At 52.1% G+C, this 15,494-nt stretch overlaps 1 protein-coding gene across 1 annotated transcript; it reads left to right on the top strand.

Annotated features, from left to right (window-relative positions):
- The first annotated feature begins 13,706 nt into the window (after window positions 1-13,706).
- LOC142274297 (olfactory receptor class A-like protein 1) lies at window positions 13,707-14,672 on the top strand. Its single transcript, XM_075332563.1, has one exon. The coding sequence runs from the start codon at window positions 13,707-13,709 to the stop codon at window positions 14,670-14,672; it is 966 nt and encodes a 321-aa protein (XP_075188678.1).
- The last annotated feature ends 822 nt before the right edge of the window (window positions 14,673-15,494 follow it).

Here is a 15,494-nt window from a genome sequence, read left to right as displayed (position 1 = left end):
CCTCCCTCCAGCCACCCCCCAGTCTCTGCCTCTGCCTCCCTCCAGCCTCCCCCCAGTCTCAGCCTCTGCCTCTCTCCAGCCTCCCCCCAGTCTCTGCCTCTGCCTCCCTCCAGCCTCCCCCCAGTCTCTGCCTCTGCCTCCCTCCAGCCTCTCCCAGTCTCTGCCTCCCTCCAGCCTCACCCCAGTCTCAGCCTCTGCCTCCCTCAAGCCTCACCCCAGTCTCAGCCTCAGCCTCTTTCCAGCCTCCCCCCAGTCCCAGCCTCTGCCTCCCTCCAGAGTCCCCCCAGTCTCTGCCTCTGCCTCCCTCCAGCCTCCCCCCAGTCTCAGCCTCTGCCTCCCTCCAGCCTCCCCCCAGTCTCTGCCTCTGCCTCCCTCCAGCCTCCCCACAGTCTCTGCCTCCCTCCAGCCACCCCCCAGTCTCAGCCTCTGCCTCCCTCCAGCCTCCCCCCAGTCTCAGCCTCTGCCTCTCTCCAGCCTCCCCCCAGTCTCTGCCTCTGCCTCCCTCCAGCCTCCCCCCAGTCTCTGCCTCTGCCTCCCTCCAGCCTCTCCCAGTCTCTGCCTCCCTCCAGCCTCACCCCAGTCTCAGCCTCTGCCTCCCTCAAGCCTCACCCCAGTCTCAGCCTTAGCATCTTTCCAGCCTCCCCCCAGTCCCAGCCTCTGCCTCCCTCCAGAGTCCCCCCAGTCTCTGCCTCTGCCTCCCTCCAGCCTCCCCCCAGTCTCAGCCTCTGCCTCCCTCCAGCCTCCCCCCAGTCTCTGCCTCTGCCTCCCTCCAGCCTCCCCCCAGTCTCTGCCTCTGCCTCCCTCCAGCCTCCCCACAGTCTCTGCCTCCCTCCAGCCACCCCCCAGTCTCAGCCTCTGCCTCCCTCCAGCCTCCCCCCAGTCTCAGCCTCTGCCTCTCTCCAGCCTCCCCCCAGTCTCTGCCTCCCTCCAGCCTCCCCCCAGTCTCTGCCTCTGCCTCCCTCCAGCCTCCCCCCAGTCTCTGCCTCTGCCTCCCTCCAGCCTCCCCCAGTCTCAGCCTCTGCCTCCCTCCAGCCTCCCCACAGTCTCAGCCTCTGCCTCCCTCCAGCCTCCCCCAGACTCAGCCTCTGCCTCCCTCCAGCCTCCCCCCAGTCTCAGCCTCTGCCTCCTTCCAGTATCTGCCTTTGCCGCCTCCCCCCCACCCGCATGCGCAGATCTCCGGTCTGCATTAGAGACACTCCCACGCTCCTTATGAATCCACTTACCTGCTCCAGTGCCCGCCGCCATCTTCCTGGCTCACGTGAGTATCCTCTTCTGACACCGGCTTCCATCACGGCGTCCTCCGCGGCGTCCTGCTGTGAGCTCTGCATGTGACGTCCACACAGCAGTGGACGCAGCACAGAGGAAGGAGCTGATTGGCGCGCGCCTGTGACCCCGGAAGTGCAGGCGCCGGCAGTTCCGGGGTCAATCAGCTCCCTTTGCTCGGCGGCCACAAAAAAAAAAAAAATGTAAAAAAAAAAAAAAAAAAAAAAAAATTTTTTTTTTTTTTTTTTTTTTTTTTTTGCTGCCAGAAGGTGCCGCCCCTCACAATCTGCCGCCCTAGGCACCGGACCACGGGTGCCTAATGGTAAATACGGCCCTGCATAGACCCTTTTTTTGGCACAGACCTCTTTTCAGCAAAGACCTCTTTTTCGGCACAGACCTCTTGTCAGCACAGACCCCTTTTTTTGGCCCAGACCTCTCTTTCAGCAGAGACCTCTTTTTCTGCACAAACCCTTTTTTGGCACAGACCTCTCTTTTCAGCAGAGACCTCTTTTTTTGGCACAGACCCCTTTTCAACACAGACCTCTTTTTGGCACAGACCCCTTTTTCGGCAGAGACCCCTTTTTCGGCAGAAGCTCCTTTTTCGGCACAGGCCCCTTTTTCGGCACAGACCCCTTTTTCGGCACAGGCCCCTAGTTGCCTGAAATGTGACATAAATGTGTCGCTGCAGTAGTTCTCGCCACAATGAATATACACGAACAGTGGGGGCAGGAGCACTATCGGGCATTTTATTACACTCTCTGCCTCCATATTGACACTCTGGTTATATCATTAGCTATTCCTCTGGTTAATCAGTACATTAGACTCAAAGTTTTCGGTTTCTAATTGAACGCTGGGCGCTGTATGTGCGGACGTCTTATCTCTGCCGGTTATATACCGCCTCCCATTCACTGCACAGATCTCGGCTGATAACGTTCTTAAGTTCATTTCTCCACTGCCTCCTTCTATTACATACAAGACTTCACCCTTTTTCCTGCTGCCAAAAGTAGAAAAAAAACCTTTTTAATAATTTCCTTAATTTTTTTACATGTTTCTTGAGTATTTTTTTTTCTGCCTTTTTTGTGTCGGCATTTTCTTTTTACATAATTTTATATAGTAAAAAAAACCTGCACTTTTTGCACAGGCAAAAAAAATGTCTTTGTCGTCTTGTGAGTGTTTTTAATCCGTCCCATGGACTTGTATTGTAAAGTATTCAATGTCTTCCTATTGGACAATGGCTAAAGATCGGTCAGGTCACTTAATTTAAATGTTTGGTGTTTTTTGGAAGCTTGAAGAATTAAAAAGAAATAAAAAGAACATCAAACAGATTTTGCATAGAAATTAATATTTTCATTTTTTAAGGGTTTTTTTTTTCATTTTTTTACTTGTTTTCCATGCAAAAAATAGGCAGGAAATGATGCCATGTGAACGACGTCTTAGGATACGAGTACACAGCTTTTTTGATGATTTTTTTTTGGGAGCATGTCCGCATCGAAAACACCAGAAAAAAATTAAAAAATGTTCAAAAAAACTCATGCTATTAATTTCAGTTGTAAAACTACTTTGTTATTTTTCAGTCTTCTCTGCATTTTTTTTTGTCCATTTCTGAAAAACTCCTTGTGGGAGAGAAGAGCGGGCATATATGAATTGTTTCCTAACAAAATAGACGGTGTTCAATCCAAAAGCTGCCAAAGTGATTGGCAAAAAGGTCACCATAAAATGCATAAAAAAAGTTGTGCTAGGTACGGGGGAAGGGAAGGGAAGGGAAACCCTGTGTCTAGGAAATGGGGAAGATGGTGACCCCTGACCAAACCTACCCCTGGTCCCTGAGGTCCTTCACTACCCTAAATAGGTTCCACACCTATGTGCTGAGCCGGTAACCCCTAGTGCTGGACCCTAAATAGGGAACGGATGGGATGAGCTCATCAACCCCAATAAACACTAAAGGAAGACACAAGGAGGACACACAGACGGAAAATGCATGAACTACTTATCCACAGATGATACAAGCAGCAACGATACTGTGGTGCCCCTGGGGCTTCAGGTGCCACAGGGTATTACACCTACTTTAAGGGGTTTTATCCATCTCGGGTTAGGAGGAGGGGGTTAACTGCTGGTGCCTTCACAAAACCACACACATAAAACAATAAGGTGCTTTCCACAAGGGGTGGACTAGGGCAGACAGGGTGGTGAGCCATCATGAAGCATGGGACTTCCCCAGTCGCTAGGACAACCACTGGAGGCGGGCACCACATGGGGTAAGAAGTAGGCGCAACCATGTCACTAGAGCAGACTTTCCCGGGCACAGCTTGGGATAACATCTTACACAGACAACAGGAGTCGAGTGTTTCTCTTTCTTCGTGGGGCCCGTGGCTTGGAGCTGGAGGTTTTCGGATAGCAAACGGGGGACACTTCGCTAGAAAGACTTCCACGGGCACCAGCGGTGACAACCGACTATCCGGGATCGTCTGGAGCCCATTGTGGCAGAGACCGGTACTCTGGGAAAGCGCATGAACTACCAGTGAGTAAACGGCCTGGAACCGCAGCCCCTGCCTCTGACTCTCATTTGCCGACACCCAGCGCTGTGGTGCCAACGAGGACTACCACCACCCCCGTCCATCCTCCATCATCTTCCCCGGGGTAACCCCGCTCCACCTGTGGGGAGCGACACCATCCCGGCTGCGACCTTCACCATCAGCCCCGGAGAGCAGCACCCGCAGCAGCGGCCCATCTCTGGCTGCGGACCACAGGTGGCGTCATGATCTAAAAAGACTTTCCTCACTGTCACTAACCCCCATCCTCTATCCTTGCTCCCATCCACTGCCTTCTCTCCCTTTTGTACGCCTCAGGGTCACGAAACCAGGCCAGGCCAACCCGTGATGACACAGAGGATCTGCAAATCCCAGCCCGGCGATGAGTCGGGTAAAACCCCCTCGACCCCAGGGTGTTACAATACCACAGAGAAGAGCAAGCCACCTACTTGCAACCAGAGCTTTAATGAACTGAAAATATCACCAGCACCAGTCCAGGGAAGAAGTATTTAAGCACCAAGGGATACTGATGATCATTAGCTGGATGGAAGGCGAACTCCTGCTGGGTCCAAAAGGGAGAGAGATGAATCCAGCAGGAAAGCTATCCAGTACAATGAATACTGACAGCAGGAAGAATGCAAAGTCAGGGAGCATTCTGTGCAGCCAAATTATGTGACCTTCTATTGCCAGAAACCACATGACGGTCCGTCACCCGTGAGACACACGTGACAAAAAAAACATAAAAACTACTTCAGGAAACAAAAAAAAATCCTTAAAGAAGGAACGTTTCCTGGGGCAGTCTGAAGCTAGAAAATTATCTAAAAAAACATGTGTGCACAGCCCCCTAAGAGTTATATAAGGGGGGCAACTTTAGGCCTCATAGGAAAGTCATGAACTGACACTCAATATTACTATGGGTGACTTTTTTATTGTAGAAAACATTGTTTTTTGCAGTCTTTTTTACTTTTGTGCCACATTCATTATGACCACTTTACCAGTATTAGTCGTAGTAGCAGATGGAAAAGAAAGGACCCTGACATTTAGACTATAGGCCACTTTAGACGCAGCGATATCGCTATCGATGTCGCTGGTGAAAGCACCCGCCCCCGTTGTTTGTGCGTCACGGGCAAATCGCTGCCCGTGGCGCACAACATTGTTAGTCCCCGTCACACATATATACTTACCTGCCTAGCGACGTTGCTGTGGCCGGCGAACCGCCTCTTTTGTAAGGGGGCGGTTCGTTCGGCGTCACAGCAGCGTCACTGAGCGGCCGCCCAATAGAAGCGGAGGGGCGGAGATGAGAGGCCGTAACATCCCGCCCACCTCCTTGCTTCCTCATTGCCAGCGGCCGCAGGTACGATGTTGTTAATTGTTCCTGCGGTGTCACATGTAGCAATGTGTGCTGCCGCAGGAACGACGAACAACCTGCGTCCTGCAACAGCAACGATATTTGAGATTAGAACGACGTGTCAACGATCAACGATATGGTGAGTAATTTTGATTGTTAACGGTCGTTCGTGTTTCACACGCGACGACGTCGCTAACGAGGCCGGATGTGCGTCACGAATTCCGTGACGTGACCCCAACGACATTTCGTTAGCGATGTCGTTGCGTGTAAAGCCCCCTTATCACAGGCCTGGGTGATTCTGTGACTCTAGTAATTCTATAGAAATACTAAATATGGATGATAAATCTTAAAAACCTTTGGTATGACAAAGAAACTGTCCTGGTGATGTTGGGATAGTGGAGCGAGGGCTCCAAAGCTGTCCCTCAAGAAAGAGAATTCTACCCTATCCCTAATCTCAGGGATACTTCTGATGGTGGAGAGGCTTGAGTCTACTTCTTGGACCTGCTCCCGACCAGTCCTGATCGGATTCCCCTTCTCCCCATGGAGGGGACGGTACAGGAGTGTGTTGAAGCAACAGAAAAAAAAGAAAAAACAGACAAGGGAAAAAACGAAACACACACACACACACACACACACACACTCACACCATAAGACAATAAGACATTCAGGAGGAAAACAAATGCAGGAAGGAAGTACAAAACAACAGGGGTAATCTCTACAACTGCACAAAGCATTAGGTAGAACCTAAACACAACTTTGACCAGAGAGAGTCTGGGAAACCACACCTCACAGACCAACACAATAAACTATAGCTGGCATGTGTAGCAGGATTCAACCAGCATAAATAGGAGGTGAGCAGATGTGATAGGTCTCCCCACAACATGTAATTAAAGGAGAAAGCAGATTATCAGAGATTAACTCTAGTTAGCCTGCCTATGAATCTGCATACTGCAGTTCCATGCCCGAGTCTGCCTGTGTTGATCCCAGACAAACGAGAAACCATTGGGCGGAGTATCAGCATCTGCAATCTGAACAGAGCCCAATGCCGTCATGACAGTCGTTGAAGTTTTCGCAAAAGTCTGTGTGACAGTGACATGCCAAAAGTTTCAATCAATGAAGTTCCAGGTGCTGAGATCCCACTGATAACTAAAACAATAAAGCAGAAGCACACGCTCGAGCACTGGGCACAGTTTCAGCATCAGAGGAGAGCAGCGCTCAGCTGAACACTTCTGCTCTAATGTTTTAGTTATCGGTGGGGATCTCAGCAGTGGATTTCCACTGACTGAAACTTCAGGGATGTCTCTATGACAGTGATGTGACAACAAAAGACAACATAGAAGATAAGACGGCAAGACGCTCTCAACACAGTCATTTTCTGCTAATATCAAACAATCCAGGCGTTAATCTGTAAACACTAGTGACGAGAAGGAGACGTAAAGAGCCTAAATACAACCCCATGAGTGTGTCCTTGTAAAGTCCGCTCACAGCAATCATCCCGCTGTTTACACACGTCCAGTGTGTGCAGATAATGTCGATGGCTCGGGCAGCTGCACATTCTCAAGCCGTACATCACCTAGCGACACACCGAGCCCGTGTAACCTGCAATCCCGTGTCCACCTGCGTCCAGGAATACACTCAGGGCTCTGTGTACATTCGGTAGACAACACATCCAGTATTTAGGAGTAATGTGATGTGAGCACAGAGGGGTTTTTTAACATTATTTAGAGGCACAGTACTCTTATGTATGGAAACTTTTGACTTTGTGTGACGCCCTGGACCCCAGGGGTCACAGGTCACAACATCACCACATACACCCCCACACTAGAAAGGTACCATCATTCAACCACAAAGACCTGATTGCCTCCCTCAGTGTTAGACAGGCACACCAGGTGGGCGGAGTCAGGCAGAAAGACACGCCCCCCCGAGAAGTCTGCTGGCCTGAGGCAGGAAAACAGTAAACAGTTCTGTTCAGACAGTTCAGTACAGCGGAGTGGACAGGAGTTCTGTTCAAACAGTCAGGCAGGCAGACGGCAGTGGCCGCCTGCAGGAGACCGGGAATGCGACCGGCGGAACCGTAAGGGACTGGGACAGGGTAGTGGCCCGCCGGAACCGAACTGGGGAGCTAACTGGATACCGGAGCACCAGGCAGGGTACTCAGACCCCGACTAGGCTATATGCCACCACTATAGTCAGATTAACTGATTGCGGTCTGGACCTCAGGGGTTCATTCCCACCAAAGTCCCGTTTGAAGGCAACAGCCCAACCCGTCCAGATAGTAGCCACCGCCAGAGGCCAGAGATCCAAGGGCCAGCGTCTGCGGGAAAAAGGGGCTCCTACGACACATATGTCGCGGGCGGAGGAGGGGACGCTGCGCTCACCCACTGCTCGGGTCCGGCTGCTGCTGCTCGGTCGGTGGCTCGAGCGGTGGGCCGGATCCCGGGGACTCGAGCGGCGCTCCTCGCCCGTGAGTGAAAAGGGGAGTTGATTGTAGGGGTTTGGTATTGTCCGTGACGCTACCCACGGTTGTGGTGAGATTGGTGATACCACCGCTGCTCTGGACGGGGATCCCGGGAGCGATGGCTGGGAGCAGCTTGGATGTTGGTTCTCCCCTCCGTGGGTAGGGGGGTTGGTTGTCCCGGGACCCGGTGAGGGGTAGGGATAAATGGCAGGCGGGTTACGGGGCCTGGTGAGGTGCAGGGTCGCGGGGGCAGCGCTGTGCCGCACGGCACGGTGGTTCTCACTCAGCCAATGATGAACACAGAGTCTCCGGTAAAACAAACGGCTGGATGGACGGGTCCCACAGACGGCTGCGGTGTTTCTCCTCCCGGCAGGTTGATGGTGACTGCCTTTCCCTGCACCTGTGTAGTGTGTACGGTTCCAATGGGTTCCCACCGGTAACCCGCTCCCCAGCTTGGATGGGTGCTGAAGGAGCCCCTTTTGCCCGCAGGCTCTGGCCCTGGGAACTGTAGCCTTGGCGGTGACTGTGTTTCCCTCTACGGTGTGAGCTGTCGCCTTCTATCGGGACTTGGCTGCTGGGAAACCCAGGAGGTTCCCTTCGCTAACGGATTTGACAAATTGCACGGCGACTCCTAGCCTTGTCGGGGTCCGTAAGTCCTGCCGGATGGTTCTGGCTTCTCTTTGTTCACCGGTCCGGTACCGCCGGGCCACCGCCCGTCCACGGTCCTTACGGCTCACTCCAATCGGCCTCTCCTGCAGACGGTCACCACCGTCTGCCAACCTTGCTGTACCGTCCGGGCCACACACCCAGACGCCGTCAGACAGTTGCTCCACCACCACACTTCCTCTCACTTTCACTTCAAAACTCTATCTTAGACTGCGTGCTTTTCCCGCCTCCAGGACTGTGTACTCCTCAGTGGGCGGGACCAACCGCCTGGCCCACCCCCTGGTGTGGACATCAGCCCCTGGAGGAAGGCAACAAAGGGTTTTGTGTCTGGCTTTGGTGTGCCTAACCGGGGTGTGGGGTGTGTTGGTGTTGCTCTGTGACGACCTGGCTTGTCCAGGGCGCCACACATACACGCCGGGGAGCAGACTACCAGTGCCCAGACACAGTGGTCACACTACAAACACAGGTGCAGGAGAAAGGCGGACATTGCCAACCCGCCTAGGAAGCTGCAGCCGGCTGCGGGCCCCGTTCATTCCTCCGTTTGGTTTACCAGTGACTCTGTGTGGTTTAATCGTGAGTATAACAGTGCCATCAGGCACCGCACCGCAACACTGCGCCCTGCACCCCTGCCCACAGCCCGACCGGGCCCCGGGACCAACATCCCCTACCCATGGAGGGGTCAACACCTAACTGCACCAGTACACCGCTCCCGGGAGTCCCCGTACCTTCACCGCAGCGGTGGTGCCCACCATCACCACAACCTGTGGGTGGCGTCACGAACAATCATCCAATAACCAAATACCCGCATCCCCCGTGTGTAACGCCAACCCCCTTGCAGAGCGACGTGACCCCCGGGTTCGTGAGAGGCTCGAGCCACCACCCGTAGAACGCGAGCACGGATCCCAGCGGATCGGCGGCCGCAGCCGAGGCCGCGGGGCGGTACATTTGCAGAAAGTAATAAAACTGCCTGAAAACATTCTCTCTCTCTCTTCTCTCTCTCTCCTCTCTCTCTTCTCTCTCCTCTTTCTCCCTTCTCTCTCTCCTCCCTCCTCTCTCTCCTCTCTCTCCTCTCTCTCTCTTCCCTCTCTCTCTCTCTCTCCCCTCTCTTCTCTCTCTTTCTCTCTCTCCTCTCTCTTCTCTCTCTCTTCGCTCTCTCTCTCTCTCTCTCCTCAATCACTCCTCTCTCTTCTATCTCTACCCTCTCTTCTCTTTCTTCTCTCTCTTCCCTTTTTCTCTCTCTTCCCTCTCTCTCTCTCCTCTCTCCTCCCTCTCTTCCCTCTCTTCCCTCTCTTCTCTTCTCCCTCTCCTCTATCTCGTCCCTCTCTTTTCTCTCTTCTCTCTCTTCCCTTTTTCTTTCTCTTCCCTCTTTCTCTCTCTTCCCTCACACTCTTCCCTCTCTCTCCTTTCTCTCTTCCCTCTCTCTCTCTCTTTCCTCTCTTCCCTCTCCTCTCTCTCCTCTCATTATTCTGGCATTTGGCAAATATAAATAATTTTGGTTCCTATTTGACCTAAAATGGTTTCATGTCACATAGTGAGAAAAACCTGCAGATGTGTATACAGAGGGAAGGAAAAAACCTGCAGATGTGTCTGTATAGCGAGAGAAGGGGAAAAACCTGCAGATGTGTCTGTATAGAGAGAGAAGGGAAAAACCTGCAGATGTGTCTGTATAGAGAGAGGAGGGAAAAACCTGCAGATGTTTCTTTATACAGTGGATGGAAACCTCTGGTTTCAACTGTACAGTATGAGCCCCACATAGCCTCTCAACATACTGTATGAGCCACTGTAGTGGCCCTGACTATATCAGGGTGCTACAGGGAACTACATCCGGTCCCCCAGGGTGCAGGACCCAACCCTCATGGTTCCAGGTTCCCAATAACCGGTGTCACACCATCAGCACTACAAATCCCAACCACACCTCACATCAAACCTGTCAGGCACACCAGTGGGATGGTCAAGGTGGAGTAGGACCACCCACCTAGTGGTCAGGCAGACTGGTGGGAGGGACTGAGTGAGAGCTCTCAGCTTGAGAGGAGCTGGAGTGGTAGCTCCTGGGGAGCTGAAGGAAGCGAAGAATGTTAGCCCTCAAAGAGTGAGGAGCTAGGAGTAGTAGCTCCCAGGGAGCGAGACCAAGGTTGGGTCGCAGACGGTGGTCCGGGACCACAGGAGTCAGGGACCGGTGGCAGTGACATTGGAAAGGGTGCGACAGACACAGTCTAGGAAAACTTTCGGCATCAGAACCCCAAAAGAACTGACCGCTACCGAGCACGGTGGGGTACAGGACCCTAGGTCAGGAGTAGGTTTATCCGTCCTGATAATTAACCTGTGAGGGAGTATCTTCATGAACTTACCTAAGGCCTCAGAGATTGAAGGCATCGGCATAATGCGGGGGGATAGGGTTCTCCATAAAAAGCAGCCCAATTGAAATCTCAAGTGCCAGCCATGAAGAGCAAAGCTGCCCTACACACAGGTAGCGGGGCTCCAAGGGGCCACAACAGACAATTAGAACTGTGCATGGAGGCAGAGTTCGGACTATCAAGTGACACCGATGAGAGCGGACACCTGGACGGGCTCACTTGTCGCACTGACGGGCTCACATCATCAGTGTGAGTGTCAGCTTTATAATCCTCATCCTGCACCACGACTACCCACAGTGAGTAACCTGTTCCCCCTGCACCCTGCGCTCCCAAATATCCCACACCATTACCTCAGAGGCCGGGGCCTTCCCTTCCTGCGAAATATGTCATGGGCGGAGGAGGGGACGCTGCGCTCTCCCACTGCTCGGGTCCGGCCGCTGCTGCTGCTCGGTGGTGGCTCGAGCAGTGGGTCGGATCCCGGGGACTCGAGTGGCGTTCCTCGCCCGTGAGTGAAAAGGGGGATTTGATTGTGGGGATTTGATATTGTCCGTGACGCCACCCACGGTTGTAGTGAGATTGGTGACACCACCGCTGCTCTGGACGGGGATCCCGGGAGCGATGACAGGGAGCAGCCTGGATGTTAGTTCTCCTCTCCGTGGGTAGGGGGTTGGTTGTCCCGGGGCCCGGTGATGGGGTAGGGATGGATGGCAGGCGGGTTAAGGGGCCTGGTGAGGTGCAGGGTCGCGGGGGCAGCGCTGTGCCGAACGGCACGGTGGTACTCACTCAGCCAATGATGTACACAGAGTCTCCGGTAAAACAAACGGCTGGATGGACGGGTCCCACAGACGGCTGCGGTGTTTCTCCTCCCGGCAGGTTGATGGTGACTGCCTTTCCCTGCACCTGTGTAATGTAGACGGTTCCAATGGGTTCCCACCTGTAACCCGCTCCCCAGCTTGGATATGTGCCGAAGGAGCCCCTTTTGCCCGCAGGCTCTGGCCCTGGGAACTTTAGCCTTGGCGGTGACTGTGTTTCCCTCTCTCGGTTGGACTGTTGCCTTCTGTCGGGACTTGGTTGCTGGGAAACCCAGGAGGTTCCCTTCGATAACGGATTTGACAAATTCACGGCGACTCCTAGCCTTGTTGGGGTCCGTAAGCCCCTGCCGGATGGTGCTGGCTTCTCTTTGCGTACCGGTCCGGTACCGCCGGGCCACCGCCCGTCCACGGTCCTTACGGCTAGCTCCAATAGGCCACTCCTGCAGACGGTCACCACCGTCTGCCAACCTTGCTGATCTGTCCGGGCCACACACCCGGATCAACTTCAGGCTCCTCAACTGCTACTTTCCTCCTTCCACTTTCACTTCAAACTCTAATCTCCTGCTTTTCCCGCCTCCAGGACTGTGAACTCCTTGGTGGGCGGGACCAACCGCCTGGCCCACCCCCTGGTGTGGACATCAGCCCCTGGAGGAAGGCAACAAGGGTTTTTGTCTGACTTAGGTGCGCCTGACCGGGAGTGTGGGGTGTGTTGGTGTAGTGCCTGTGACGTCCTGGCTTGCCCAGGGCGCCACAAAAGGACCGACACCTTGCTATTCCACACCATCTGCCCCGGTACTCCTTCTAGCAGCGGTGGTACTCCCATTACCGCAACCCGCAGATGGCGTCACAAACTTCTCCCCTGTAAATATCCCCTTTCCAAGGATCGGAGTGTTAGCCGAGCCCGCGTCCGGACCCCTCGAGCCACAACCACCCCGGATCCGAGCCCTCAGTCTGCGCCAGGGCGGCACACCACCCCATAACAATCTATATACAGCATGAGCCCTCCATATAGCCCCCTATATACAGGATGAGCGCCCACATAGCCTCTAATATACAGCAGGAGCCCCCATATAGCCTCCTATTCTACCTCCCGAATGGGCTGGTATTATCAAGTTGGGAGGAGCCATGATTATTGGAACCCCCAGCCTAAATATACCAGTTCGCAGCTGTCCAGAATTAGCACATCACATTGCCCGATTGCCCTGTTGTGGTGGCAATTGGGGTAATATAAGCAGTGATTTGTCAAAGTGTGACCTCAGGTGACCTGAATGCCAGATTGTCCCATAGTGAGACAATCCTGCAGCACTTTCAATGAGAGCAGCAGGGGAGCTTGGGTGTGATCTCTAATGAACTTGAGTGATGTCACCTGCTCACAGCCGAATCCTCCTCGACTGTCAGTGATTCCTGGCATCTGTAGACATGTAGAAAGTGGACATGTTTTCCCTCTCTGCAGCCTCCAGATGCAGCAGAGCTTAGGATTGTCGTGGGATTACGTATGGAATACGTTAGTGTTGTCAGTGATTACGGAAGCCTGTAGACAATGGACATTTTTTCCCTCTCTACAGCCTCTGGATGAAGCAGAGCTGAGGATTGTCGTGGGATTGATGACAGCTGTGATTTTTTTAAAAATCACAGCTGTCAATAACGCCTAATATTACCCTGATTGCCATCACATCCAGGCAATCAGGATGAGCCGAAAAAAGCACCAGGATTGGCATATCTAATGTGAGATGCCCATTCTGGGCAGCTGCGGGCTGATATTTTGAGGCTGGAGGGGCAATATCCATGGCTCCTCCCATCCTGATAATACCAGCCCCTACCTGTCTGCTTTACCGTGGCTGGATACTAAAATGAGAGGACCCTACACCTTTTCTTAAAACTATTTCAATGACAGTATTTCTGGCTTAAAATGCAAATTTAAAAAAAAAAAAAAAAAATCTAAAAAATAAAATGAATATCTAAAAAATACAAATAATATTAACATGGACCTTGATTGTCCCTGGCTCTGCTTGTTGATTGACACATGATGCTGTGAGCGCACATCTGCTTATAGTCCCTTGTCTGTTCTCCAGGACTATCTCGGTGGAAATAAATGCTGCCATGGTGATTCAGATAAAGGACACACACCTTCTGCTTCTCACCACCCGAGACCTTATAAGGGACCAGTCTGCCCAGTTGCATCACAACTTTCCCAGTATGTGACTACGATGCTTCTACTGGAGACCTGAGATGACTGAGAACCTGCAGGAGGCAGATTATAGAGGAACATCACAAATTATGATATTAAGTGCTCCAGATATTGTTTCCCTCGCTATTTATTTTTGTGCTCTTTTCGGGACGATTGCAAATTTAGTCCTTATCTTTGCCTTTGTGAGCAATGCCTTCAAAAGCAAAGTGTTTCAGCCTCTGGATAAGATCATCGTGAACATGGCAGTGGTCAACCTCCTGTTGTGCTGTTACAAGGAGATCCCCGGGCTCCTCATATTGTTCAACGCCAAAGTTTTTGGTCCGGCAGGATGTCGGTTCTTACTTTATTTTTACCACACTCTTCGACTGATCAGCATATGGTCGGTGGAGAATCTCAGCTTCCTTCATCTCATCAAGATAAGAAGACCTGGTCTTGGTTGGTCAAAGTTCATCCATCGACACCAAGCGCAGTACGTCAACTGGTCCTTGGCTGGGTGTTGGGCTGTGAGCATCACTTTCCACATTCCTTACCTTCTATACCCAGAGTCCTTGGGTCATCGCAATAAAAGCAACATAATGATGACGAGCACCAACTGCATTGGCCCAATGCAAAGTAAACTCCTGAAGGTTCTGACTTACACCACGGTGAGTGTGGACTTCTTGTTGATCATCTTGGTGGTTCTCCTAAATTGGTTTATAATAGACTTAATATGTAGACACCGGCGACAAGTAATGGACACCATGACGGCACGACGAGGCTGGAACAAGCACACGGCTCAGGCAACAAAGATACTGCTATCCCTGCTATTGTTATATGTCATCTGCTGGATCTCCAGTGATGTGGTGTGGATATCCATTGTCTCGGGGCTCATGGGGAACGACTATGAAAGTGACATGCTCTCGGCTCTTTATGGTGTTCTGTCCTCCATATATTACTCAGTCAGCTCATGTATTATGGTTTTTGGCTACAGACAAGTAAAAGACTACCTAGCCGAATCCGGAAACTGCTGTCGAATGGGACAAAATGTGGTGGAGAACTTGGAACAGCAGCAATAATTTACATGTAATATTTCTATATGTCTCTGCCATATTGTATAGCAATGTACTACTTTTATATATCTGTTGTATACTTATGAGAAGATTTTTACAAGTTGAAAAATGCTCAATAGTTGTTCTTTTAAATATAAACAGGCTCGGACTGGCTCTCAGGAGAACCGGAGAATCCTCTTGTGGACCCCTTTGCAGTAGTATGTCACTTACACCCCTAACATTATTAGTAGTTGGCACAATACACTTGTTTCTCTATGTACAGACAAAGGATCCATCTCATTATGCATTTTACAAAGCACCCAGTATATTAGTATATAGAAGCATAGGTAAATTTGTTCTGAGGGTTGTCTGTGCCCCCCAGCATCCCACAGAACAGTCTGTGCCCCCTAGCATCCCACAGGGCAGTCTGTGCCCACAGTGTCCTCCAGGGCTGTCTGTCCCACTTAGCTCCCACATGGCTGTATGTGCCCCCCTGGCTGTCTGTGTCCCCCTGATATGTATAAACCCCAGTGATGTATGTGTCTCCCCATTGCTGTATAAACCCCCAGTGATGTTTGTGCTCCCCAACTATGTTTGTGCCTCCCGGTAATGTATATACTCCCAGTGATATACAGTATGTGCCCCCAATGATGTCTGTACCCCACAGTGAGGTTTATGCACCACAGCCAACTCGATGCCCCCAGCTTCCCTAGTGATGTTTATTCCACCATCACTCCCCAGTGATGTATATACCCCAAGCCTTTCCTGTGATGTATATGCCCACAGCCGTTCCTGTCATGTATATGTTTCCAGCCTTCCCAGTCATGTCTATAGTCCCCAGTCTCCCCA

Source organism: Anomaloglossus baeobatrachus, chromosome 1, assembly GCF_048569485.1.
Source record: "Anomaloglossus baeobatrachus isolate aAnoBae1 chromosome 1, aAnoBae1.hap1, whole genome shotgun sequence".
NCBI classification, from domain to species: Eukaryota; Metazoa; Chordata; class Amphibia; order Anura; family Aromobatidae; genus Anomaloglossus; species Anomaloglossus baeobatrachus.
Note: the sequence above shows the minus strand (reverse complement) of the source record. Positions and strands in the feature narration are given on the sequence as shown.